The 26887-nt window shown below is 36.0% G+C and overlaps 1 protein-coding gene across 22 annotated transcripts in view; it reads left to right on the top strand.

The window, feature by feature from the left end:
- LOC128220760 (dedicator of cytokinesis protein 9-like) overlaps positions 1-26887 on the top strand; it is a 91589-nt gene that overhangs the window by 61406 nt on the left and 3296 nt on the right. For 9 of the 22 annotated variants that reach the window (XM_052929280.1, XM_052929269.1, XM_052929272.1 and 6 more), the window contains 13 exons: positions 1315-1350; positions 2774-2989; positions 3590-3647; positions 4059-4073; positions 9269-9378; positions 10205-10327; positions 10857-10970; positions 12089-12235; positions 13721-13931; positions 15208-15398; positions 16062-16162; positions 21915-22053; positions 25574-25588. In XM_052929280.1, the coding sequence (XP_052785240.1) occupies positions 1315-1350; positions 2774-2989; positions 3590-3647; positions 4059-4073; positions 9269-9378; positions 10205-10327; positions 10857-10970; positions 12089-12235; positions 13721-13931; positions 15208-15398; positions 16062-16162; positions 21915-22053; positions 25574-25588 (1476 nt within the window). Of the gene's footprint in view, positions 1-1314; positions 1351-2773; positions 2990-3589; positions 3648-4058; positions 4074-9268; positions 9379-10204; positions 10328-10856; positions 10971-12088; positions 12236-13720; positions 13932-15207; positions 15399-16061; positions 16163-21914; positions 22054-22460; positions 22476-22837; positions 22879-25573; positions 25589-26887 lie in introns of all 22 variants that reach the window. The other 13 variants (XM_052929283.1, XM_052929282.1, XM_052929268.1 and 10 more) reach the window with 7 other exon arrangements.

Here is a 26887-nt window from a genome sequence, read left to right as displayed (position 1 = left end):
TGAGGATTGTGGGCTATAAAGGGAAGACTGTGGGATATCATGTGAGGATTGTGGGCTATTTAGGGAAGACTGTGGGATATCATGTGAGGATTGTGGGCTATTTAGGGAAGACTGTGGGATATCATGTGAGGATTGTGGGATATAAAGGGAAGACTGTGGGATATCATGTGAGGATTGTGGGCTATAAAGGGAAGCTATAAAGGGAAGACTGTGGGATATCATGTGAGGATTGTGGGCTATAAAGGGAAGACTGTGGGATATCATGTGAGGATTGTGGGATATAAAGGGAAGACTGTGGGATATCATGTGAGGATTGTGGGCTATTTAGGGAAGACTGTGGGATATCATGTGAGGATATAGGGCTATAAAGGGTGGACTGTGGGATATCATGTGAAGATTGTGGGATATAAAGGGAAGACTGGGATATCATGTGAGGATTGTGGGCTATAAAGGGAAGACTGTGGGATATCATGTGAGGATTGTGGGCTATAAAGGGAAGACTGTGGGATATCATGTGAGGATTGTGGGCTTTAAAGGGAAGACTGTGGGATATCATGTGAGGATTGTGGGCTTTAAAGGGAAGACTGTGGGTTATCATGTGAGGATATAGGGATATGAAGGGAAGGCTCTGGGATATCATGTAGGGATTGTGGGCTATAAAGGGAATACTGGGATACCATGTGTAGATTGTGAGCTATAAAGGGAAGACTGTGGGATATCATGTGAGGATATAGGGATATAAAGGGAATACTGGGATATCATGTGTAGATTGTGGGATATAAAGGGAAGACTGTGGGATATCATGTGAGGTTTGTGGGATATAAAGAGAAGACTGTTGAGGATGCGAGGATTGTTATGTGTCATATATAAAGTAGATTGTTGATATAATGAGAGGATTTGGGATATCATTGTACTAAGTATTATGAAATATTATGAAAGAATTGTAAAATACAATGGTTGGATTGTTGATATCATGGAAGCTTTGTTGGATATCATGGGAATATTGTTTGTTGTTTGGATTGACCATTGAATATAATTATTATTATCATGTAAACTTGCAGAAACATGGACTAAGAGGCACAGTGTGTTTGATATAACATAAGAAATGTTGCATAGTGATACTATCGGAAAAGTACACAAGTCATAATAATAATGCTTCAAGGATATTACAGACTTATTTAAGTGTTTGGTAAACTCACATCTGGGATGGGACTCCATTATGTTGTTGGGGTACTTAATGTTGTAGGCAACAAGTACAGTGAAATGTTATTGTTTGGAAACTGTTTATAACTTCATGGCTGTACTGACTCACAGGTGTCCAGTGTCTGGGCCTTTATTGATGGGGGACAGGTAATGGTTTCCATAGTAACCATCTTCTTGGCAAATTGCAAAATTTGCCATACTTTTGGGATTTACCAGTTTCAGTCTCTATAATAGAGCAGAAAACAGCGCTATTGTATGCTGTTCAGTTTAATGTGTAACAATTCTAGCATGTGAATGTAACATCTGAAGAAATTGCAAGCCTTTTATGTTTCAAGAAAATATATCTCCTCAAGTTCTGAGTTTCCAGTTATAGCAGCTTCAATCATAACTCTAAAGGGCGTACATGTGGCAGACACTACAGGCCATGTTGCTTCATGAATATGTTTCATGCATGTCTCTACCTCCATATTTGCTGATGCTATTTTTGTATTTTCTAGGCCTTCCTCATGTAATGGAACTGAAAAATTTGTCATGATGGGTTATGGATCTATATGTTTTGCTGTTCTAATGAATATTGTTGTAATTCTTGATAAATAGTAAAGTTATTGTTTAGTTTAAAAACTTATGTGTCCTTGATCTTGGTATTTTTAACAATTTAGTGCAGCCTACAATATTGATAAATGTCAAAGACAAATCACCAATTTGAAATGTGAATTTGCTTTAATCATCCATCTTTAGTCTTAGAAAAAACATATATTGTATTTAATGTTATCATTGATGTACACCATATTAGACAGAGTATCCATAGTCTCCCCTGACCATTATTTGGTTTCAGAAGTCAGGATAAGATTTGATCAATTTTTTATGACTTTTTTTTATATAGGAAGGCAAAAACCTGATTAAAAAAGCATGAATTTCATTACATATAACTCAGAAAAAATATCTAAAAGAATATTATTTCTTTATGTGTTAGTAAGCGAAAATACTGATTCTAAAAATCCTTAGAATAATCTAAATTTCCAGCATAAAAAATAAAGTGTTACAGTTTAACAGCTTAAAGCTGCTTCTCACAGATATACTGTTTTTACAACTTTCATATTTTCTGTCTTGGAAAGAGCAAAATTTAGCGTAAATATCTGCTAACCAGTGAATAAAGACTGCTGACAAAAGATCAGATCACAGATTTTCATAGTTCCGTTCGTAAATTAATGTTTTATGGCTTAAACCGTTGCAAACTAAAATTCTGCAATCTCATTTTTTGTTAGACTTATATAACTGGTTTCCATGCATTTTCCGAAACATCGGCTTGTTCCAAGACAAAAAATAAACAAAGAAGTCAAAACGTTCAATCTGTGAGAGTGCTTTAACATACATGAAAAAATTGTTTGGCAAAAATATGGTATTTTCTAAGGTGCACTTGCTCTGCCTTAACCATTAAAGATATTACAATGTACATATTTGTTCTAACTATTATACAACAAACATCTTAATTTGCATAGGACAGTAAAAATTACAAAGCAAGCATGAAATCTCCTAAAAATTGATCCAGAATATATGATTTCTTTAACAGAAAACAAGGTTCTCCTCAGAAGTGAAGGATCTCACGAAGCGGATCAAGACTGTGCTAATGGCTACTGCACAGATGAAAGAACACCAGAATGACCCTGAAATGTTGATTGACCTTCAGTACAGTCTTGCAATCTCATACGCTAGTACGCCGGAACTGAGGAAAACCTGGCTAGAGTCCATGGCCCGCATACATAGCAAACAGGGCAACCATTCTGAGGTACATTGTAGAGCTGGCAAGTAGACTGTAAATATTAAATGACTCACATTGATTGCAAACAAAATTGGAACCATTCAAATCATTACACATTATTTGGTGTTCACACATATTTGTTGACCAATGACATTCAAGGATTTACCCTATTTACTGCAGCCATTTATCTTGTAGAGCAGATAAGGTACGAGATAAGTAGGTGACCCAATATGTGATATATGGGGCAAAGGAAACCATATCGCTCTCAACCCAATATTTTTACCTGTGCCCGTATATCCCATATCACCTACTAACCCCATAACGTATATATATCACATTGAAAACCTGTTTACATGTTTAAATCCTTCATTTATTTAACGAAATATTCATCGGAATCGGAAAATAGACGCCATTTCAGTATGATATAAATACGGTGACCCAATATGGAATAATATGTGGTCATCCGTCACCTGTCCTGGACCAATAGCGTTGCGTCATTAATGTTGGAGGCTTGATATAAACATTTATTTTCATTGAGAGTATTTTGCTGATTTATATGATTTGTACAAAGAATTAAAAATAAAATGTGACTACTTTTGCACTTAAATTGACAATTTTATGTTTCAGGCAGCGCATTGTTACATCCATATGGCAGCACTTGTGGCAGAATACCTCAAGAAACGAGGTCAGAATTCAGTTATTGTAGCATTTCCTTGGTCATTTGTTATTCAAATGAGAAAATTTACATACAAAATTACATAATTACATGTGAATTCAAATCTGATTGGAAAATTAACCTTGTATAGCAAATTCAAAAGGGAAAATTAATCTTTTGCAGAAATTAAAACTCTATAGGAAGAAAAATTGGGAAATAGAGTGTTTTTGAATTAATCATTTAACTCACAAACTAAAACTCATTTTGCAAGAGTAAAGAATAAAAAAGAATCCCTTTTGAATGATACAAGGTTTACTTTTATCTAGTGATGTTTTATTTTTGCTGAAATTGCCAAGCCATGTTTTTTGAAGTAATGAAAGAAATTCTTATAGCAAAGGTGATTAAACATTTTTTATATATTCTCTCATACTACGTTAACAGGAAAAATAAAATCAAGTAAGTCCTGCACTGTTGTACAGCTATTTGCTTTTTAGCGGTATTTTTCATTTTCAATTAATGGTGTTTTTTAAGTGTCCTTAATATGTTTGTGTCATCAGTTGTTTGATTATGTGCGTGTTCAAGTTTCCACCTTTAAAGCATGTTTAGTGTTGACTGTTGATAACAGTCAAAATCTGACTGAAATTTTGGAAACTTTCCAGGGATTTGCTATCCCATTTTAAGATTCTTTTTTGTTTGTTTATAATTCACTCAGTGTTGTTTGTATGTCTGTATTGTAAAATATCGTTGGAAATATGATTGAGAAACAACACTTTGAATTATTGTACTTTGCATTGTCATGAACCTCCCATATATAAATAGTTATAACTGTTCAACGATGGAGAGACATGATAACCCAGGACAAACAAACTGAAATGGACTTGGATTCAATATACCGTAAATGACTGGTTATAAGACGATAGGGGTTATAAGACGCAGGCAAAACATTTGAGAAAAACTCGAGAAAAAAACTTTAAATCTATGCTTTGGGTTTAAGGACGCATAAAAAAATGTTAAAATAGTCTTCTAATATCGGCCACCATGTTTGTTGACAGTAACAAATTTTTTGTTTTTCATGAAAATGGCGAAGGTTATTTTAAACCATACAATACTAATACAAAAGCAAAATATTCTTTCTGATGGTGTATCGTAAACGATAACCTGTTGAGAATGAAAAGTTTTGTAAAGCAAAAACCTTATATTGTACATGTTTGTTCTAAAAATGTCAACACCTGCAGGAAAGTATAAAGAACGTGGCAAAGTGTGAAAAAACAAGACTTTTATCGCAACAGTTTGTACTATTGGTATGATAAACTGCTTAAATGCAGTGCGAGTTTTTGGCACCTTATCATTACACTGACAAAAAACATTTTGACAGTGCACAGCTATGCTTCTTTATATGCATGTTTAATTATTGTTTTATACAAAAATATTGAATAATTTTAATTGTACAATAATGAAAATTAAAAATAAACGTTTTACGATACACCGTATCCCGATCTTCAACTGCCGTTTTAACCCGTATAAACTTCATCGAGATGACGCGAGTAATATCCCTTTCTACATAAATCTAAACAAACTAGTTCTTTCACCATTTATTTCTCTGTAGTTCTGGCTTTTATAACTTAAATGTATATATTTTTGTTATGCCCCCCTTCGAAGAAGAGGGGTATATTGCTTTGCACAGGCATGTCGGTCGGTCAGTTGGTCCGTCGGTAGACCAAAGCTTATCCGAGTGATAACTAAACAATTTCTGGATGTATGGTCATCAAACTTGACATGAAGGTTGGGCCTGACCAGTAGATGACCCCTATTGATTTTCGGGGTCATCGGGTCAAAGGTCAAGGTCACAGTGACCTTTAATGGTAAAATAATTTTAAAGCTTGTCCGAGTGATAACTCAACAATGCCTGCACCCATGGCCCTCAAACTTGACATGGAGGTTGGGTCTGACCAGTAGATGACCCCTATTGTTTTGGGGGGTCATCAGGCCAAAGGTCAAGGTCACAGTGACCTTTAATGGTAAAATAATTTTAAAGCTTGTCCGAGTGATAACTCAACAATGCCTGCACCCATGGCCCTCAAACTTGACTTGGAGGTTGGGCCTGACCAGTAGCTGACCCCTATTGTTTTTGGGGCTCATCGGGTCAAAGGTCAAGTTCACAGTGACCTTGAATGGTAAAAAGTTGTCGAGTGATAACTCAACAATGCTGGCACCCATGGCCCTCAAACTTGACTTGGAGGTTGGGCCTGACCAGTAGCTGACCCCTATTGTTTTGGGGGCTCATCGGGTCAAAGGTCAAGGTCACAGTGACCTTGAATGGTAAAAAGTTGTCCGAGTGATAACTCAACAATGCTGGCACCCATGGCCCTCATAATTGAATTGGAGGTTGGTCCTGACCAGAAGATGACCCCTATTGTTTTGGGGGGTCATCGGCCAAAGGTCAAGGTCACAGTGACCTTGAATGGTAAAAGGTTGTCCGAGATATAATTCGACAATGCCTGCACCCATGGCCCTCATAATTGAATTGGAGGTTGGGCCTTACCAGTAGAAGACCCCTATTGTTTTTGGGGGTCATCTGGCCAAAGGTCAAGGTCACAGTCACCTTGAATGGTTAAAGGTTTTCCGTGTGATAACTTGACAATGCCTGCACCCATGGCCCTCAAACTTGACATGGAATTGGGCCTGACCAGTACATGACCCCTTTTGTTTTTGGGGGTCATCTGGCCAAAGGTCAAGGTCACAGTCACCTTGAATGGTAAAAGGTTGTCCGAGTGATAACTCGACAATGCCTGCACCCATGGCCCTCAAACTTGACTTGGAGAATTGGCCTGACCAGGAGATGACACCTATGGTTTTTGGGGGTCATCTGGCCAAAGGTCAAGGTCACAGTGACCTGGAATGGTAAAAGGTTGTCCGAGTGATAACTCGACAATGCCTGCACCCATGGCCCTCAAACTTGACTTGGAGGTTGGGCCTGGCCAGAAGATGGTCCCTATTGATTTTAGGGGTCATTGGGCTAAAGGTCAAGGTCACAGTGACCTGGAATGGTAAAAGGTTATCCGAGTGATAACTCGACAATGCCTGCACCCATGGCCCTCAAACTTGACTTGGAGGTTGGGTCTGGCCAGAAGATGGTCCCTATTGATTTTAGGGGTCATTGGGCCAAAGGTCAAGGTCACAGTGACCTTGAATGATAAAAGGTTGTCCGAGTGATAACTCAACGATGCCTGCACCCATGGCCCTCAAACTTGACATGGAGGTTGGGCCTGACCAGTAGATGACCCCTATTGATTTTAGGGGTCAAAGGTCAAGGTCACAGTGACCTTGAAAGCGAACTCGACAATTCCTGCATTTATGGTCATCAAACTTGACATGAAGGTTGGGCCTGCCCAGTAGATGACCCCTATCGACTTTGGGGGTCATCAGGCCAAGGTCAATGTCACAGTAACCTTTAACGCAAAAAAGTTAACAAATCTTCTCCCACTGATATCTCAACAATGCCTGAACCTATGATCATTAAACTTGACATGGATGTTAAGCCTGACCAGTAGATCACCCTTATTTATTTTAGGATTCATAGAGCCAAAGGTTAAGGTCACAGTGATCTTGAATGGTAAAAGGTTGTCCGAGTGATAACTCAACAATGCCTGAACCCATGGCCTTCAAACTTGACTTGGAGTTGCATCTGACTTGTAGATGACCCCTTATGATTTAAGGGGTCATTGGGTCAAAGGTCAAGGTCACAGTGACCTTGAACGAGAAAAACTTGTCTGTGTGATAACTTGACAATGCCTGCACCCATGGCCCTCGAACATGACATTTAGGTTTCTGGTGACCAGCTGATGACTCTGGATTTTGAGTTCATAGAGTCAAAGGTCATGGTCATAACACACTCTATCCTCACACTTTAATGGTCATAATCTTAAAACTGCCTTAACGGCAACAAATCAGCTGTCATTTCGGTCCATGCATATTTCATTCAATTGACCATATAATCCTGACAACATGGCGCTCAGGGGGGGCATAATGTTTGACAAACATCTCTTGTTGATATTTAGTACACATTTACACATCCCAAAAGATAATTTATAACGTGTTCGCTGAAGTTCTTTAGCTAATTTCTCTGGTGAGCCAATTTCGGCCTGAAATCAAAAAATGTCAAAAGCTTGTTACTGTTTTTTTACAACGAAATCTGAGGGAAAAAAGTGTGTCTTATAACCAGTCATTTACGGTACTCTTCTTTTAAAAGAGTATTTTAATATCAAGGGCAGTCATAATTTGATTTAGAATTATGTGAGTGACAGTTGATGTTATCCTAAAGTTATTTTGTTACTTAATTCAATCATCATTACGTTATGATTGAAAGATCTGTTAAGCAGGGCTTGTAAAAGTTTGGAATCTCAATCGGTCCGGACCCGGCACAGACTCAGGTTCCAAAGTCAGATTATAGAAATGTCACACATTTTCGCGATGTGTATTCTGTCAATAATATTTTGCAATCTGGCAATTTGTAAGCGGTGCTTTAGAGCATAATTTTAAATGAGATTGTCATCAAATTCTACAGTGTTTCTTATAAGGAACCCTGCGATTGTAATTAATTGCGGTCAGCGGAAAGCGGTCTAACAACAAAGAGTGTCACAGTAGCATGCTTTATTTACTTAATGCTTCCACAGTGGAACAACATTCGACTGATAATCTTTAATAAACAGATATATCTATATTCATGATTTGGGCTTATAAAAGTTTAAAATCAATTTTGAAAACAATTTTTCATTATATTTTCTTAAAATGATGTAAGTGGCACACTCTGTGGTCAGACTCTGCAGTTAATCAAGCATGTCACTTATAAATAGGGCACAACTAGGTTAATTAATGCAGAATTTTATTGCTTTTGCAGATTAATAGCAAATGGCAATTGGATTTATGATATAATGGTAATAGGTCATCGTAGCAAAAGTGTTATAATTGTTTACATGATAAAAAGACGGTGAATCTGACATCTCTTTGATGTAATAAAAACAGTGAATTAACTCTGATGTTATCGCCCTCAAGGATGTCCCGAGGTATTTGTGGATGTCTTATGACAAACAATGTCTGTGTTTTACAATTTCTTTTTTTTGACTGACTGAGCCATTTTTGACCGAAATTGAAAAAAAAGAGAACAATTTTAGGACCATTTTTTTTATATTTTCTGTAACTGAAATCGGACTGACAAAGTCAAAATCGGTCCAGACTGGCAAATTGTCAGTTTTTGTCCTGATTATAAGTATGATGGTACAGTTACTGATGATTTACAGCTGGCTGCTTAAACTGCCAAAGAACTAACTTAACCAATCACGTTCATTGTAATTCTTGATTTTTAAACGCAACATAAATAATTAGCTGATAAATGATGAAGTTGTCAACTTCAATGTCTTCATACACAATTTTAACCTTGGCCATAACCCAAGAACCATTCCATATATTCAAATGGAACTTAATTGACATTTTTTAAGAGACAATACATGCATCAAGGCCAATAACTATGGCTTCAATAATTGTTGGGTATGCCCCATTTTTACTAAAAGCAAAACAACAGACGATCGCTTTGTTTTTTTCGCGGCAGTTTTCTCTGTATATTTAGTGCATTATTCTTGTCCATTTCATAACAGGTTCATTCCCCCAGGGCTGTGCAGCCTTTAAGCCAATCTCTCCGAACGTTGAGAAGGAAGAGTCCGGGATCAAGGATGACTCCGGAATGCAGGATGTGCAATATACAGAGGTAAGGGAGAATGAACACAAGCAGATTCAGAAGGGGAAACATCTGCCACAAGAACCCTTTGACAGTTTCAACTCTAAACTATATTAGAATATAAGGGCATTCAAAGTTCTAGAAAAGTCATCTAATTTTTAACCCATTATTTTTATGAAAAGCAAAACAAATGTTACAGTAATGCGCACCTTATAGCATTAAATCTTCGAGCCATCAATGCTATTTGCTGTGTTTGGATTGTGTAACATGAACTGAAGGGTTGTAAAATATGTTGCTTTTGTTGCATTGAAAGCTCTGTAATGCAAAATTGAATATCTACATATTTAAATGATGCTTACCAGGCATTGAGTTTGATTCGCCTTGGATTTTTCACTACATTAACCTGAAGAAAAAAAATTGTAAAAAAACATTGTGTGTTTTTTTTGGCTGCTGGACTTATCTCTGTAGATTTGATTGTAACATTATAAACACTAGGGACTAGGGGCTGGGGGTTTTCCAGTATTTTGTTGAAATGACATAGATTGGATTGGATTTTTCTGGATGTTTTTCAAATTATTTAGATTTTTTATAAATCCAAGTTGAATACCCTTAAATTATATTTTTTGACCATTCATGTTTGGGCTTTTATAACTTAAATAACAATAAACTACAGATTTTTTAACCAGAACTTCATTTATTGAATGAAAAACACAACATAATTGTTGGCATTAGGAACATAGCCAGATCTAAGCTATATAAATGTCAGGAAAAAAACTGAGTAGGGGTAAGTTTTTGTTCCATAAAGGTTTGAACCCAGAGGGACATGTTGTATTGTGCTCTTTCCAACATATTTCAGGAGACGCTTGTAACATTTATGGAGGAAGCAGCCACCTGTTTAGAGAGTGCAGAGAGATTTGAGGTGCTAGGGGAAGTGTATAAACTCATCATACCCATGTACGAGCGTGCCAGGGAGTTCGAGGTAGAGGAAATATAGTCTCTAGCTTGTCTGGGTTTTTTAAAGATTTTTTTTAGAAACTATTAGTCTTGGTGTGATTGGCATTCACTGTGATGTTGTGCTAAAACAAATAACCTTGGACTTTGTTTAGAGTGTTCAAACTTGGTATGTACCTTTGTCATGGTCAGTACCTAGATGGCCTCTATTGACTTCGGGTATAATAGGACATAGGTCAAAGTCATTGTGAATGTTACTAGAACAATTATGGGCGCTTATGACTGCAGACACAGCAAGTCTGCGGAATTGTAGATAGTAATAAAGAATGTTCCCAAAACTTACTTGTACCCCAACAGAACAACAAGCTAATACAATCTAAATGTAGTATGATTTTACTTGCATTGTTGCTAGAAAAATGGTTTGAACAAATTTTTTGGGATGATTTTCAGAATACTTTTCTTCTAGTTTTGCACAGTAAGGAATTGTTTGTAATCAGTGAAACAAATCAATAAACAACTGCCTTAAAAGAAACATGTGTTATGTTTTGTTGTTTCAGAAACTAGCGCAGTGTTACCAGATCCTTGCCAACTCCTACACCAAGGTAGTGGAAGTGATGCAGTCTGGGAAACGATTACTCGGCAAATACTTCAGGGTCGCTTTCTTCGGACAGGTATTTACATTTTTTTTATCAGTCTCAATCAAACCAAGACTGCTATTTTAATTTATTTTGTGTGTACATGTTTTTCTTATGAATCTAATTACAGAATTACTTAAAGCACAAACTACTAACCTAGGGATAAAATGATGATCAAAATATGGTTAAAGTCAATCATTTACAACTGCGGTAACTGATAATGGATTCCATGATACAAGATGCAAGATGCAAGAATCTTTATTTAAAGTCAGGTGTATGCTAACAAGAAACATTAGCTCAATGAGCTATTTTCTGACATAAAAAACAAACAAACATACATAACATATCATAACTCAACAAAGAGCTGGTGACCTGGATATAAATGATCTTGGAATTTGGCTGTATTCAATAACCAGTTAAATGTTCAGAGAAGATCATGCATTGTTAAGGTTTTATCAATGATTTAAATTGAATCATTTCCTCGACTCTGTAATGGATTATATGCAACATATATTTCTAGATACAAGACATTAATGCTGTAACATATATTGTTGATAAGGTACTTACATGTAGGTCTGTTCATGTCAGTTCTTTTGTTTGCTGTTAATATTATATATTACGAATATCATAATTTCAATTTTACTGGGTTTTTTTTGTTTTTGTGAATTCTGCAGTTACATTTTAAGACTTGCTCCTCCATGTTTAACCATGTCAAAATGATCGGGTATATTTTTATAACTGTAATTGATAATTGTAGATTTGACGACTTGCAATGGATATGGTTGTCACTGTACATTCCTTGATAAATGTTGCAACTTGGTATAACAGTACACTACATTTCTGTCCATGACCATTTTCCAGAACTGCAAAATTGTGTTGCTTTTCATTTGCAAAATAATTAATATGAGACTTCTTTTTCCCAATTGACTTTTCTGTATTTGTTATAGTTGAAATAAACTTAGTTTTGAATGTTGCCTTTATCTCAACAGCTGTCTGAATTCAAGACTTGAATACAGGTTAAGTATTATGACCTTTGTAATGCGAGTGAAGGGTAAGTGGGTGGGTATCTGCTGTGTTGCAATGCTATAACAAAAAAGTATTCCAGTAACTAAATGGTTAATCTACATTGTATAATTATGTGTCAATATCTCCAGTCCTACTTTGATGAAGAAGATGGTAAACAGTACATCTACAAAGAGCCGAAAGTGACGAGTCTGGCTGAGCTGTGTGATCGACTCAAGGCCCTGTACGAGGGAAAGTTTGGACGTGATAATGTTAGACTCATCATGGACTCAAAAACGGTAGGTAGACTTTGTTAAACTCCTTACTTCCTCACATTACAGTAAGGTAGACTTTCTTAAACTCCTAACAGACTCAAAAACAGGAAGGTTGACTTTGTTAAACTCCTTACAGACTCAAAAACAGTAAGTAGGCTTTGCTAAACTCCTTACAAACTCAAAAACAGTAGGTAAACTTTGCTAAACTCATTACGGACTCAAAAACAGTAGGTAGACTTTGTCAAACTCCTTACGGACTCAAAAACAGTAGGTTTTGTCAAACTCCTTACAAACTCAAAAACAGTTGGTAGACTTTGTTAAACTCATTACGGACTCATAAACTTACAAACTCAAAAACAGTAGGTAGACTTTGTCAAACTCCTTACGGACTCAAAAATAGTAGGTAGACTTTGTCAAACTCCTTACAGACTCAAAAAACAGTAGGTAGACTTTGCTAAACTCCTTACAAACTCAAAAACAGTAGGTAGACTTTGTTAAATTCATTACGGACTCATAAACTTACAAACTCAAAAACAGTAGGGAGACTATGTTAAACTCCTTACAAACTCAAAAACAGTAGGGAGACTTTGTTAAACACCTAACAAACTCAAAAACAGTAGGTAGACTATGTTAAACTCCTAACAAACTCAAAAACAGTAAGGTAGACTTTGTTAAACTGCTTACAAACTCAAAAACAGTAGGTAGACTATGTTAAACTCCTAACAAACTCAAAAACAGTAGGGAGACTTTGTTAAACACCTTACAAACTCAAAAACAGTAGGTAGACTATGTTAAACTCCTAACAAACTCAAAAACAGTAAGGTAGACTTTGTTAAACTGCTTACAAACTCAAAAACAGTAAGGTAGACTTTGTTAAACTGCTTACAAACTCAAAAACAGTAAGGTAGACTTTGTTAAACTGCTTACAAACTCATAAACAGTAGGTAGATTTTGTTAAACTGCTTACAAACTCAAAAACAGTAGGTAGACTATGTTAAACTCCTAGTAAACTCAAAAACAGTAAGGTAGACTTTGTTAAACTGCTTACAAACTCAAAAACAGTAAGGTAGACTTTGTTAAACTGCTTACAAACTCAAAAACAGTAGGTAGACTATGTTAAACTCCTAGTAAACTCAAAAACAGTAAGGTAGACTTTGTTAAACTGCTTACAAACTCAAAAACAGTAAGGTAGACTTTGTTAAACTGCTTACAAACTCAAAAACAGTAGGTAGACTTTGTCAAACTCCTAATGGACTTCATTACTGTAGGTAGAATTTGTAAAACTCCTTTTGGATTCAAAAACCGTATATAGACTTTGTTAAACTTCTTACGTACTCATAAAATGTAGGTAGACTTTGTTTTACTCCTCATGATTTCAAAAACAGTAGGTAGACTTAATTAAAGTCAAAAACGTTCTAATTGTTTACCTTGGAAGAAACTATGAAATTTCACAATTAGCAATTAATTTACTTTCTTATGTAACAACTATGTGGCCGTTTTTTTATTCAGGTATCAAGTGCCGATATTGACAACCGTTACGCCTACATCCAGGTGACACATGTGACACCGTTCTTTAAGGAGAAGGAGCTTCAACGTCGTCTCACGGACTTCGAGAAAAACAACAACATAAATCAGTTCATGTTTGAGACTCCCTTCACAAAGTCTGGCAAGGCCCACGGCGACATTCAAGACCAGTATAAGAGAAGGACAGTGCTACACAGTGAGTTGTGGTGGGGTCACAGTGAGAGTTCGCTATGGGGGAGGGGGGTGGGATGAAATAGGGAGTGAAATCGAGGAAAGGGCAAGTGGGGGGTGAAAATCTGGAGTTGGAGGTAGGATTTGGCAAACAATTCATAAACTATCAAACATTTTAGCCTGTCTGCTTTTGAAGAAAAAAATGGGGTATTTTAAAAGCTAAGGGTGATAACGTTTTAAAAGAAAATTAGCATTGGTGTTCGCTCCGCAGTGCTCTTATTATACACCTACAAATTGGGTGTATGCAAGAAGGTCTTTAGTTGAATATTTGTAGCCATCAAACTAATTCAAGGATTTAAGATACTGTGAAATCATTAATGTTCGTGGGGCATTAATGTTCGTGGTTTTCGTGGGTTGGGTGATCCACGAATTCAAGATCCCACGAAATATAAACCCTTTATTCACTTTTTCAATTGCCTTGTTACGTACATACTCTAGTATATTCTTTACAAAGGTCGCAGTATACAGTGTTAAAACCTGTCTCATTGTATAACTTACGATCATTATTCTGTTAATATATTATAACTGCCTTTGACAAATAATGAACCAAATCAATTAAATGTGTTTATGCAGCAAATGACAGTTATAAGCACGTGTTTAAACGTGTGTTGTTAATGAAAATCACCAAGTTTACAAGATCTGCGTGATGAGTGTCCATACTCGATTTTTTTATTTAATAAAATAATTAATCGATTACTAGTATATTGAAGGTTACTAAGCACCGAACGTGACAATATACGCACCTTTTCGGTGTTTTCACAGTTTGCAAAATTCTTAATTGGCATTCAATGGCTTCCCCTATCTGTATTTATGATCAGGGTACATCTTCTTTTATTACCTTTATTCCCTATTAAATCGATAAGTGACATGGGTATATGCACTAATTGGCATGTCGTACCACATTAGCGAGTGTCATAAACCGAGTGACGTAGAAGACGGAAATCACGGGACAGCACGTGGATATTATGCAGACGATCTAGGACGATCGCATCTTCGCACCCACGAAATTGTTTTTTTTTCAGCAAACCACGAAATTTCATGCCCACGAACATTAATGATTTCACAGTATTAGTCACTCTGGCTGAATGTTCATTTGAGTTACACATATTTACTTGTCAATTGAGAGAAAAAAATGGACAACCACTGGTAATTATTTACATGAATTAATTAAATGGCTGTTGTGTTTTTTATGATAATGTTGAAATACAGTTTGGTTAAAAGTACACTTAATTCTTTTTCAGCTTCACATTCCTTGCCATTCGTTAAAAAGCGTATAGAGGTCGTCGATAAGAAGGAATGCATCCTGTCACCAATCGAGGTGGCAATCGACGCAATGAACGCGAAGGTGGCCGACCTCCGAGAGGTTGTTGACCTTGCCCTTCCTGACATGAAAAAACTGCAGCTGAAACTGCAGGGCAGCGTTAGCGCTCAGGTAGGATCAGCGTATTATCAACTTGTTTAGTTTACATCAATTATTAAACAAGTTATTACGATGGCTTTAGAGTCTAAGCCAGGTTTTGAAAAGGACAGGCTTTAGAAAATGGAGAGCGCACATTGTATTGAGCTGTGAAGAACTTGATATTGGGAATTGTGTTTCATTGATGTAATAATAGGTTTCATATGCCTAATATGTGAAGTTGTATGCATTTATAATTTATTGATTGACAGTCTTAAGCATTTCATTCTATCAAGGAATGGGGGTCCCCATGTCTGTCTCCATTAGTGTACTACCTAAAAAGGGGCAGGGTGCAACACAATTCCATAACTCTTTAGCTAGGAGCTTCACCCTAGGCTGACTTGTTTTGGGAGTGTGTTGTCTTATTCTGTGGGGGTTACCACCAGCAAAACTGATGTACGCCCTGGCCAGGAATTGAACCCAGGACACTCTGGTGAGAGCAAGGCTGTTAACAGACAATGCATGTACAGGCAGTTGCATTGTGCTTTGTTGATTGATCAGTGTTTCCATTTGGGACAAGCCTGGCATGGTATATCAGCAAATTTCCACCGAGTCTACATGGAAATGACCTTGTTGATATTTCTCGGATATTTTATGAATGAACAGAATTGTCAAATGCAATCCTATTTTGTCACCCAGGTGAATGCAGGCCCGCTGGCATACGCTGAAGCATTCCTGTCAGAGGACCATGTGGCCAGTTATCCACCAGATAGAGTTGAGGCTCTCAAAAACATCTTCAGGTGACTACATGTGGATTCTGATGTTAAATTTATTTTTAAGGCTGAGTCTGACTTTGTTACAGAGTGACTCTGGTTTCATCCTTTTCATTGCTTTGTTGATGTTAAGAACTGGTTTTTCCCCAGGGGCCCATTTCAATCAAAATCTTACTTGATTTTGGTTCTTAATTAATAAGAGTCATATTTTTATTATTTTGCTACATTTGCCAGTATTAAAAATGTACATCAAATGAGAAATTAAACTTTTTTGACGTTTGAACAGATTAAAGATCATTGAAGTTACAAGATATAGAGGATATTTGTTTATTTCAGTGCTAGATCATATTTTATGTAGTTTTCTATGATGACCAGTGAAATTAAATACAATCTTACACTGATATAAACAAATATTCTATTTCTTTTATGCTTATTTTCGGAGTTTTATTAGTTTTTTAATTTATTAATATTACCCCCTTTTTTGAAAAGGGTGTTATTTACGCCGCTACCCGTGGGGCGCCCCTCACGCAAAATTATAGCTGTCAACTTTTCTATTTCCTGTTTGTTCAGAAATAGTTCTCTGATGTTCATTCTTATAGTTTATTATTTGTTCGTTTTTTAGTGCAAAGCTTTTATGAACAGTAATCAATGAAGTTTTATAAGTGCACATATGTTCCAAAAAACAAAGAAAACACTTTTATTTTAAATGGGGCTTGAATACATAACCAAATTACTACGCCGCTATTTAATGAATGAAAAATTGGAAGGTCAAATGTTTTAGCAAAACAAATGCGGATACTCATTGGATTTTAAACATTCTCCTTAGTTTAAGACTGCATGTGTTTCATAGTAAATGAATATTCAGTCATCTTACTGTCAGCACCAGTCTGTTTCGTTTGAAAACAGGTTTGTTTTCCAGGTAAAGAGTGAATGCCACGCTAGTTTGTTGACAAATTTTGAGGTGTGGGTGGGGTAAAAAATATTAGATTATCTGGAAATTGTTGTGTGAATTTTCCAGGAAGCTCATTTTACGTATTACAATGGCAAAAAGTTCAAAATACATTTGAACGATGATATAATATTTTATTTATGTTCGAACAGTTGTTTTCATCTGTAATTTGTTTGGTATGAAAGCAAATGTTCGAACATCAGCTTCAAGATCAAGAAAACGTTTGAAAAACGGAATAACCGGTAATAAACGGTAAGTTGTTAATTTCCAAATATATATTTATTTAAATTTATAAAACTTTCTTTAATTTTTAAACATTTTTTTGCCAACATTTACTGGTTCAAAGTGTTCTGTTTTGATCAAGGCAAGTAACTACGAAGGAATTTAAAAGTAATTCTGAAAGTTGATATTTTCACTCCTTATTTTGCAGTGAAAATATCAAATCAATATTTTCACTGTTGTTATTCGTTTTTTCACTGTTAAAAACCCATATTGTATCAAAAAGCATGAAAGAAAAAGGAATCTTAATTTGAAGTCGGTTATATGATAACAAGAAACATTAGCTCGATGAGCTGTTTTCCGACATGAAAAGCCAAAATCCGTAACAACAAAAATTAACAATTAACTGGTGACCTTGAAATAAAATCATGTATTTTTAAAAAGGTCACATATTGCAAAAGTATTTATATAGGCCATTTCTTATTACATTCTAAATATATTCATGCAAACAATAACAAAAAGTAGTTTAGATTAGAGCACTGTTAACAATGATAACATCAACTAGTTTTCCCTACTGAACAGCCAGTCCACGGGCAGGGTTCCTCTAGTTGACATACCACTTAAATCCTTTAATGAAAGGGCCCCGGAAAACGTTAATGGTTTACAATGTCTCTTGACCATAACTCATATAATGTACATATATTCCAGGGACTTTGTGCGGGTATGCAATGACTCCCTAGACCTTAATTCATATAATGTACATATATTCCAGGGACTTTGTGCGGTTATACAACGATTCCATAGACCTTAATTCATATAATGTACATTTATTCCAGGGACTTTGTGTGGGTATGCAATGACTCCCTAGACCTTAACTCATACAATGTACATTTATTCCAGGGACTTTGTGAGGGTATACAACGATTCCATAGGCCCTAACTCATATAATTACATATATTCCAGGTACTTTGTGAGGGTATACAACGATTCCATAGACCTTAATTCATATAATGTACATATATTCCAGGGACTTTGTGTGGGTATGCAATGACTCCCTAGACCTTAATTCATATAATGTACATATATTCCAGGGACTTTGTGAGGGTATACAACGATTCCATAGGCCCTAACTCATATAATGTACATTTATTCCAGGGACTTTGTGAGGGTATGCAATGACTCCCTAGACCTTAACTCATACAATGTACATATATTCCAGGGACTTTGTGAGGGTATGCAATGACTCCCTAGACCTTAACTCATACAATGTACATTTATTCCAGGGACTTTGTGAGGGTATGCAATGACTCCCTAGACCTTAACTCATACAATGTTCATATATTCCAGGGACTTTGTGCAGTTATACAACGATTCCATAGGCCCTAACTCATATAATGTACATATATTCCAGGGACTTTGTGCAGTTATACAACGATTCCATAGACCTTAATTCATATAATGTACATATATTCCAGGGACTTTGTGCAGTTATACAACGATTCCATAGGCCCTAACTCATATAATGTACATATATTCCAGGGACTTTGTGTGGTTATACAACGATTCCATAGACCTTAATTCATATAATGTACATATATTCCAGGGACTTTGTGAGGGTATACAATGATTCCATAGGCCCTAACTCATATAATGTTCATATATTCCAGGGACTTTGTGAGGGTATACAACGATTCCATAGGCCCTAACTCATATAATGTACATTTATTCCAGGGACTTTGTGAGGGTATACAACGATTCCATAGGCCCTAACTCATATAATGTACATATATTCCAGGGACTTTGTGAGGGTATACAACGATTCCATAGGCCCTAACTCATATAATGTACATATATTCCAGGGACTTTGTGAGGGTATACAACGATTCCATAGACCTTAATTCATATAATGTACATATATTCCAGGGACTTTGTGTGGGTATGCAATGACTCCCTAGACCTTAATTCATATAATGTACATATATTCCAGGGACTTTGTGCGGTTATACAACGATTCCATAGACCTTAATTCATATAATGTACATATATTCCAGGGACTTTGTGAGGGTATACAATGATTCCATAGACCTTAACTCATATAATGTACATATATTCCAGGGACTTTGTGAGGGTATGCAATGACTCCCTAGACCTTAACTCATACAATGTACATATATTCCAGGGACTTTGTGCAGTTATACAACGATTCCATAGGCCCTAACTCATATAATGAACATATATTCCAGGGACTTTGTGCGGTTATACAACGATTCCATAGGCCCTAACTCATATAATGAACATATATTCCAGGGACTTTGTGAGGGTATGCAATGACTCCCTAGACCTTAACTCATACAATGTACATTTATTCCAGGGACTTTGTGAGGGTATGCAATGACTCCCTAGACCTTAACTCATACAATGTACATATATTCCAGGGACTTTGTGAGGGTATACAACGATTCCATAGGCCCTAACTCATATAATGAACATATATTCCAGGGACTTTGTGCGGTTATACAACGATTCCATAGGCCCTAACTCATATAATGTACATATATTCCAGGGACTTTGTGCGGTTATACAACGATTCCATAGGCCCTAACTCATATAATGAACATATATTCCAGGGACTTTGTGCGGTTATACAAGGATTCCATAGACCTTAATTCATATAATGTACATTTATTCCAGGGACTTTGTGAGGGTATGCAATGACTCCCTAGACCTTAACTCATACAATGTACATATATTCCAGGGACTTTGTGCAGTTATACAACGATTCCATAGGCCCTAACTCATATAATGTACATATATTCCAGGGACTTTGTGCGGTTATACAACGATTCCATAGGCCCTAACTCATATAATGAACATATATTCCAGGGACTTTGTGCGGTTATACAACGATTCCATAGACCTTAATTCATATAATGTACATATATTCCAGGGACTTTGTGAGGGTATACAACGATTCCATAGGCCCTAACTCATATAATGTACATATATTCCAGGGACTTTGTGAGGGTATACAACGATTCCATAGGCCCTAACTCATATAATGTACATATATTCCAGGGACTTTGTGTTGGTATACAACGATTCCATAGGCCCTAACTCATACAATGTACATATATTCCAGGGACTTTGTGAGGGTATACAACAATTCCATAGGCCCTAACTCATACAATGTACATATATTCCAGGGACTTTGTGTGGGTATACAACGATTCCATAGGCCCTAACTCATACAATGTACATATATTCCAGGGACTTTTTGAGGTTATACAACGATTCCCTAGACCTTAACTCATACAATGTACATATATTCCAGGGACTTTGTGTGGGTATGCAATGACTCCCTAGACCTTAACTCATACAATGTACAAATATTCCAGGGACTTTGTGTGGGTATGCAATGACTCCCTAGACCTTAACTCATACAATGTACAAATATTCCAGGGACTTTGTGAGGGTATGCAATGACTCCCTAGACCTTAACTCATACAATGTACATATATTCCAGGGACTTTGTGTGGGTATGCAATGACTCCCTAGACCTTAACTCATACAATGTACATATATTCCAGGGACTTTGTGCGGGTATGCAATGATTCCATTGACCTTAACTCAAACAATGTACATTTATTCCAGGGACTTTGTGCGGTTATACAACGATTCCATAGACCTTAATTCATATAATGTACATATATTCCAGGGACTTTGTGCAGTTATACAAGGATTCCATAGACCTTAATTCATATAATGTACATATATTCCAGGGACTTTGTGCGGTTATACAAGGATTCCATAGACCTTAATTCATATAATGTACATATATTCCAGGGACTTTGTGAGGGTATACAACGATTCCATAGGCCCTAACTCATATAATGAACATATATTCCAGGGACTTTGTGAGGGTATACAACGATTCCATAGGCCCTAACTCATACAATGTACATTTATTCCAGGGACTTTGTGCGGTTATACAACGATTCCATAGACCTTAATTCATATAATGTACATATATTCCAGGGACTTTGTGCGGTTATACAAGGATTCCATAGACCTTAATTCATATAATGTACATATATTCCAGGGACTTTGTGCGGTTATACAAGGATTCCATAGACCTTAATTCATATAATGTACATATATTCCAGGGACTTTGTGAGGGTATACAACGATTCCATAGGCCCTAACTCATATAATGTACATATATTCCAGGGACTTTGTGTTGGTATACAACGATTCCATAGGCCCTAACTCATACAATGTACATATATTCCAGGGACTTTGTGAGGGTATACAACGATTCCATAGGCCCTAACTCATACAATGTACATATATTCCAGGGACTTTTTGAGATTATACAACGATTCCATAGGCCCTAACTCATATAATGTACATATATTCCAGGGACTTTGTGCGGGTATGCAATGACTCCCTAGACCTTAACTCATACAATGTACATATATTCCAGGGACTTTGTGCGGGTATGCAATGACTCCCTAGACCTTAACTCATACAATGTACATTTATTCCAGGGACTTTGTGCGGGTATGCAATGACTCCCTAGACCTTAACTCATACAATGTTCATATATTCCAGGGACTTTGTGCGGGTATGCAATGACTCCCTAGACCTTAATGCCAAGCTGATTACTACAGAGCAGAAGGAGTACCATGAATCTCTCAAGGATGGCTTCGAAGACATCGTTAGCCAACTTTCCAAAATGTTTGGAGAAACTGTAAGTTTTAGTTACTCAATTTTCAAGGCTATATTTGGAATATAACACAGAACTAGGGCTCAGGGTTCCCAAGAATGTTATTTTCTGTTGAGAATTCATACATCTATACAATAATACTTTTACAGAAAGAGATACCCAGGAACTTCATGCTTAGTAGACTGTTATGTCTTACATGTAAGTTTTTTTTTGTGACACTGAGCCCTTAATTTTTGAAAGATTATGTTTGATGGCTTAATGTTGTATATTATGAACTGTTTTGCCTTACATTATTCTTGATTTTGGCTTTTATATAGAAAAAAAGGTGTTTTTAAGATGCTTATCCAAATTTAACGTCTTTTCTATTTTGTTGGATGTTTCATGCATGCAGAATGTCTTGTTATATCTGCATTTTAATCAATTCATTTCAGCTTCTCAAACGCTAGGTTTGTAAAACTTATGTGCCAAGTTCTTAGAATTGATATATGTTTTCTTTACATGGCGTATTAGACTTAGTCCAAATAAGCTACATTTTGACACAGCACAGTTGAGGTGTGATGCCAGTTCATATTTGATATCAGTTGAAGTGTGATATCAGTTGAAGTGTGATATTTGAGGTGTGATATCAGTTGAAGTGTGACATCAGTTGATTTTTGATATCAGTTAAAGTGTGATATCAGTTGATTTTTGATATCAGTTAAAGTGTGATATCAGTTGGTATTTGATATCAGTTAAAGTGTGATATCAGTAGGTATTTGATATCAGTTAAAGTGCGATATCAGTCAAAGTGTGGTATTTACTGTTGCAGACCAATGGCATTGGAAAAACTATTGCAAAGAATGAAACAGTGTGAGATACATACTCTTTCCTTATTATAGATGTTAATAGTTCACTTAACATTAACCTATCTGATTGATATTTGATATAATACCAGTAACAGATTTAGCTGTTTAACATATTAACCCTTGTTTGAAATGTTATATGTTACCAGTGCCAGTTTTTAGGTTGTCTGTTTTTAAAAAAAAATAAAATTGGAGGTATTGTTATAGCCAAATGAAACTTGGTACATGTAAACTAATGTATAGCAAGGCATTAATGCTGGCTTAGATAAATGTTGAGTTATGCCCCTTGATTGATTGAGAGAACAACAGACACATATTAACATTCACTCCGCGGCCCCTTGATTGATTGAGAGAACAATAGACACATATTGACATTCACTACGCGGCCCCTTGATTGATTGAGAGAACAACAGACACACGTTGACATTCACTCCGCGGCCCCTATATTGATTGAGAGAACAACAGACACACGTTGACATTCACTCCGCGGCCCCTTGATTGATTGAGAGAACAACAGACACACGTTGACATTCACTACGCGGCCCCTATATTGATTGAGAGAACAACAGACACACGTTGACATTCACTACGCGGCCCCTTGATTGATTGAGAGAACAACAGACACACGTTGACATTCACTACGCAGCCCCTTGATTGATTGAGAGAACAACAAACACACGTTGACATTCACTACGCGGCCCCTTGATTGATTGAGAGAACAACAGACACACGTTGACATTCACTACGCGGCCCCTTGAGTGATTGAGAGAACAACAGACACACATTGACATTCACTCCACTGCCCCTTGATTGATTGAGAGAACAACAGACACACGTTGACATTCACTACGCAGCCCCTTGATTGATTGAGAGAACAACAAACACACGTTGACATTCACTACGCAACCCTTTTGCATAAGTGTGAGTTGGTGTGAGTATGTGTGTGCGTGCGTGTGTTTGATGTCTTGATTAATTAACATTTAAAACAGTTAGTTTCCGACAGTTACCATACTATTACATTATATTATACCTCACATAAATTTGTCCCTTCTTATATATATAATCTCGATCGGTCCGTATATCACTGTATTTTGATGAAAATCCAGTTTTATGATGTCAGCGGTCCATATTATATTTTTGGCCGGTCCGGACCTCACCAAAAATGCAATATGGACCGCTGACGTCATACGATTGGTAAATGCGGCTTGCTATTTTTACAATGGCGAAAACTTGTCACAAGTATACATTATCAGGTTTGTTAAATAAAACACATTTAAATTGCTTTAAAAATATCGTCTTGTAATGAAAAGTGTTCGGTATAATATAAGAAATATAACACACCACTTCAGGCCATATGGCATTATAAGGATCAGTCAGTCAGCCCCCAAAGGTGAATGGACCTCGGCTAACGCTTCGGTCCATATACACCTTTGGTGGCTGACTGGCAGGTCCTTATAATGTCAAATGACCCTCAATGGTGTGTAATATTTCTTAAATATATGAACCAGAGGGGTTGTATATTATATACAATTATAAGAAGTTCTGATAAGCCATCTTGATCGTAAATGAATCTTACAGTCATTTCAACAGCTTTGGAATGGCAAATAAATGTGATGGTTATATTGGAGATGTATTCCACTTAATAGTTTGAGGATATTTCCATGTTGTTTCATCATCGAATACACACAATACACTTTTGCGCTATGCATAACAGTTTCATTGGTTCTGCAAGCTACCAATGCAGAATTACGCACAGACACTTATATCAATTTTTTCATGTAGAAAAAGTACTGTGGCATAAGCTCGAATTAAAATTGGTCTGCCTTGTCTTTACAAATTTTAAAACAGATGAGACAACTTTTTTTACCACTTTACTAATAACATGCGATTTTATATTAAGAAGAATTGTCTCTCCTGCCTGACATGCATATTCATTTAAACGAGATTTTGTCAGTCAATTTTCCCAGGGTATGTATGAAGAGTAGTGGGAGAAAGTTCCGTGGTTGCCGATGATGGTGTCCTTAATGAATAGAAACATTATTTGCTTGTAATTTCTAATGTACAGTATTCTCTAACTCTTGTTTTTGGATTAACATCTTTATTTTCTATTGACGACTAATTTGTAAAGCGTAATGTCTCTTGAAAACAAATTTAAAACACCCACCTGTAATTTTATTTTTTTTAATTCAATTAAAGCTGCACTCTCACAGATTGAACGTTTTGACAACTTTTTTATTGTTTGTCTTGGAACGAGCGTATCTGAATCACTGCGCACAAATCCATGACAACTACAAATTATCATATAAGACTGCTGACAAAAAATTAGATTAGATTTTTATATTTATGTACAAAAAATGATGTTTTATGCCTTTTTCTTAAACCGTTAGTAACGGTTTAAGTCATGAACATTTATTTTCGAACGGAAATATGAAAATCTTCGATCTGATTTTTTGTCAGCAATCTTCTCTCATTGGTTTGCAGATATTTACGCAAAAATTTGCACTTTCCAAGACAAAAACTAAAAAAGTTGTTAAAATGGTCAATCTGTGAGAGTGCAGCTTTAAGGCCTCTCTTTTTGTATTGAGCATTTAGAACAATAGTAAAAAAACAAACTCTTATATGCATATCCTCATTATTTCATGTATACGTAATAATAGTGCACCATTATTTTGTTAAAAACATATATGCACACCTATTTTTAGAATGCTGTCTACATAGTAAGTCAAACAATATTTCCATAAATAAATAATTCCCTCTCCAAAATAAAGGATAATGACCATGTACATTTGTAGCTAGTTAAACGCCCATAATGCATCAGAAGTATTCCAGTAAATGTCCTTTTTTTAACCTCACATTCTTTCGCCAAAGTGTTACATTCCTTTAATCATTCACAATTTCCGGGCCCATATTTATGATTGGTCTCTGAAACCTGAGTTCTGACTCAAGACGCAAAATTTAATTTCTCCCACCTCAATTAGGTTTATCCAAAAATTTAACCATGCTAGAAAACCCCACGGGCAAAGATAAAACAAGTACCCGTATGGAACTTGTTTTTAATGGTCATCACATTATAATTACCTCCCTTGTTGAAGACTCTTGTCTGGAGCATCATAGAAACCTTGTCTTGTGGCAATATTAAAAATGCTAATTAATTATTTCTCGCTACAAATGTCACCATAAAAAAGTTTTAATGCACATTTCAAGAAATAATGCTTCACTTTCCTCAGAACTATTTAAAGACCGATTTGACAATTAACATAATCTGAATCACTGCGCACAAATCCATGGCAACTACAAATTATCACATATCCATACCCATTTATTTTCACTACGCACAAAAGAGTTCCAGCAATAAATACATTTTTACTTAATTTTGTTTAACTGAGGTGGGAGAAAAACCATCTGCCATAGCCACTCGTGTAAGATAGGTTCATCCCAACCATCGCGCAGGGTGTTTTGTGGAAACGAGGTTTACACTACGCTCTGGTCGGGATGAACCTATCTTGCACTCTCGGCCATGGAAGATGCTTATAATCTTGATTCCGTTGTAAATTTCAATCTTGCAGACCATTGGTGGTGATCTTTGTTGTATATAATACTTGTGTGTTTCAGAGTCTAAAAATATAATTTAATATTATTGACTTTTCTCTCATTTTAAAATTTAGCTTTTCTGACCATAAGCATGGGCCCAAGATTATTTAAAAAAAAAATTGTTTACATTTTTAAAACATTGCTGATCCATTGTGGTTGTTGTTACTAATGTTAACATATAACACAACTAAACTTGATGTTACCATTTCATTGTATTTCAAAGATGTATGATCTCTAAACATAGAACACTAAATTTTAAATATGTTACTAATTAGCTTATCTAATCATTGCAGCATGAATTTATAATTACATGTATATCCTTTGAAAATTGTTTGCACGAACGAATACAACAAAACTAAGCAATCATTATTCAAATGCTTTTTGAAGAAAATATAATGTAACAACAGCAATAAATATTTGTCTGT

The sequence above is a fragment of the Mya arenaria genome, chromosome 15 (assembly GCF_026914265.1).
Source record: "Mya arenaria isolate MELC-2E11 chromosome 15, ASM2691426v1".
NCBI classification, from domain to species: domain Eukaryota; kingdom Metazoa; phylum Mollusca; class Bivalvia; order Myida; family Myidae; genus Mya; species Mya arenaria.
Note: the sequence above shows the minus strand (reverse complement) of the source record. Positions and strands in the feature narration are given on the sequence as shown.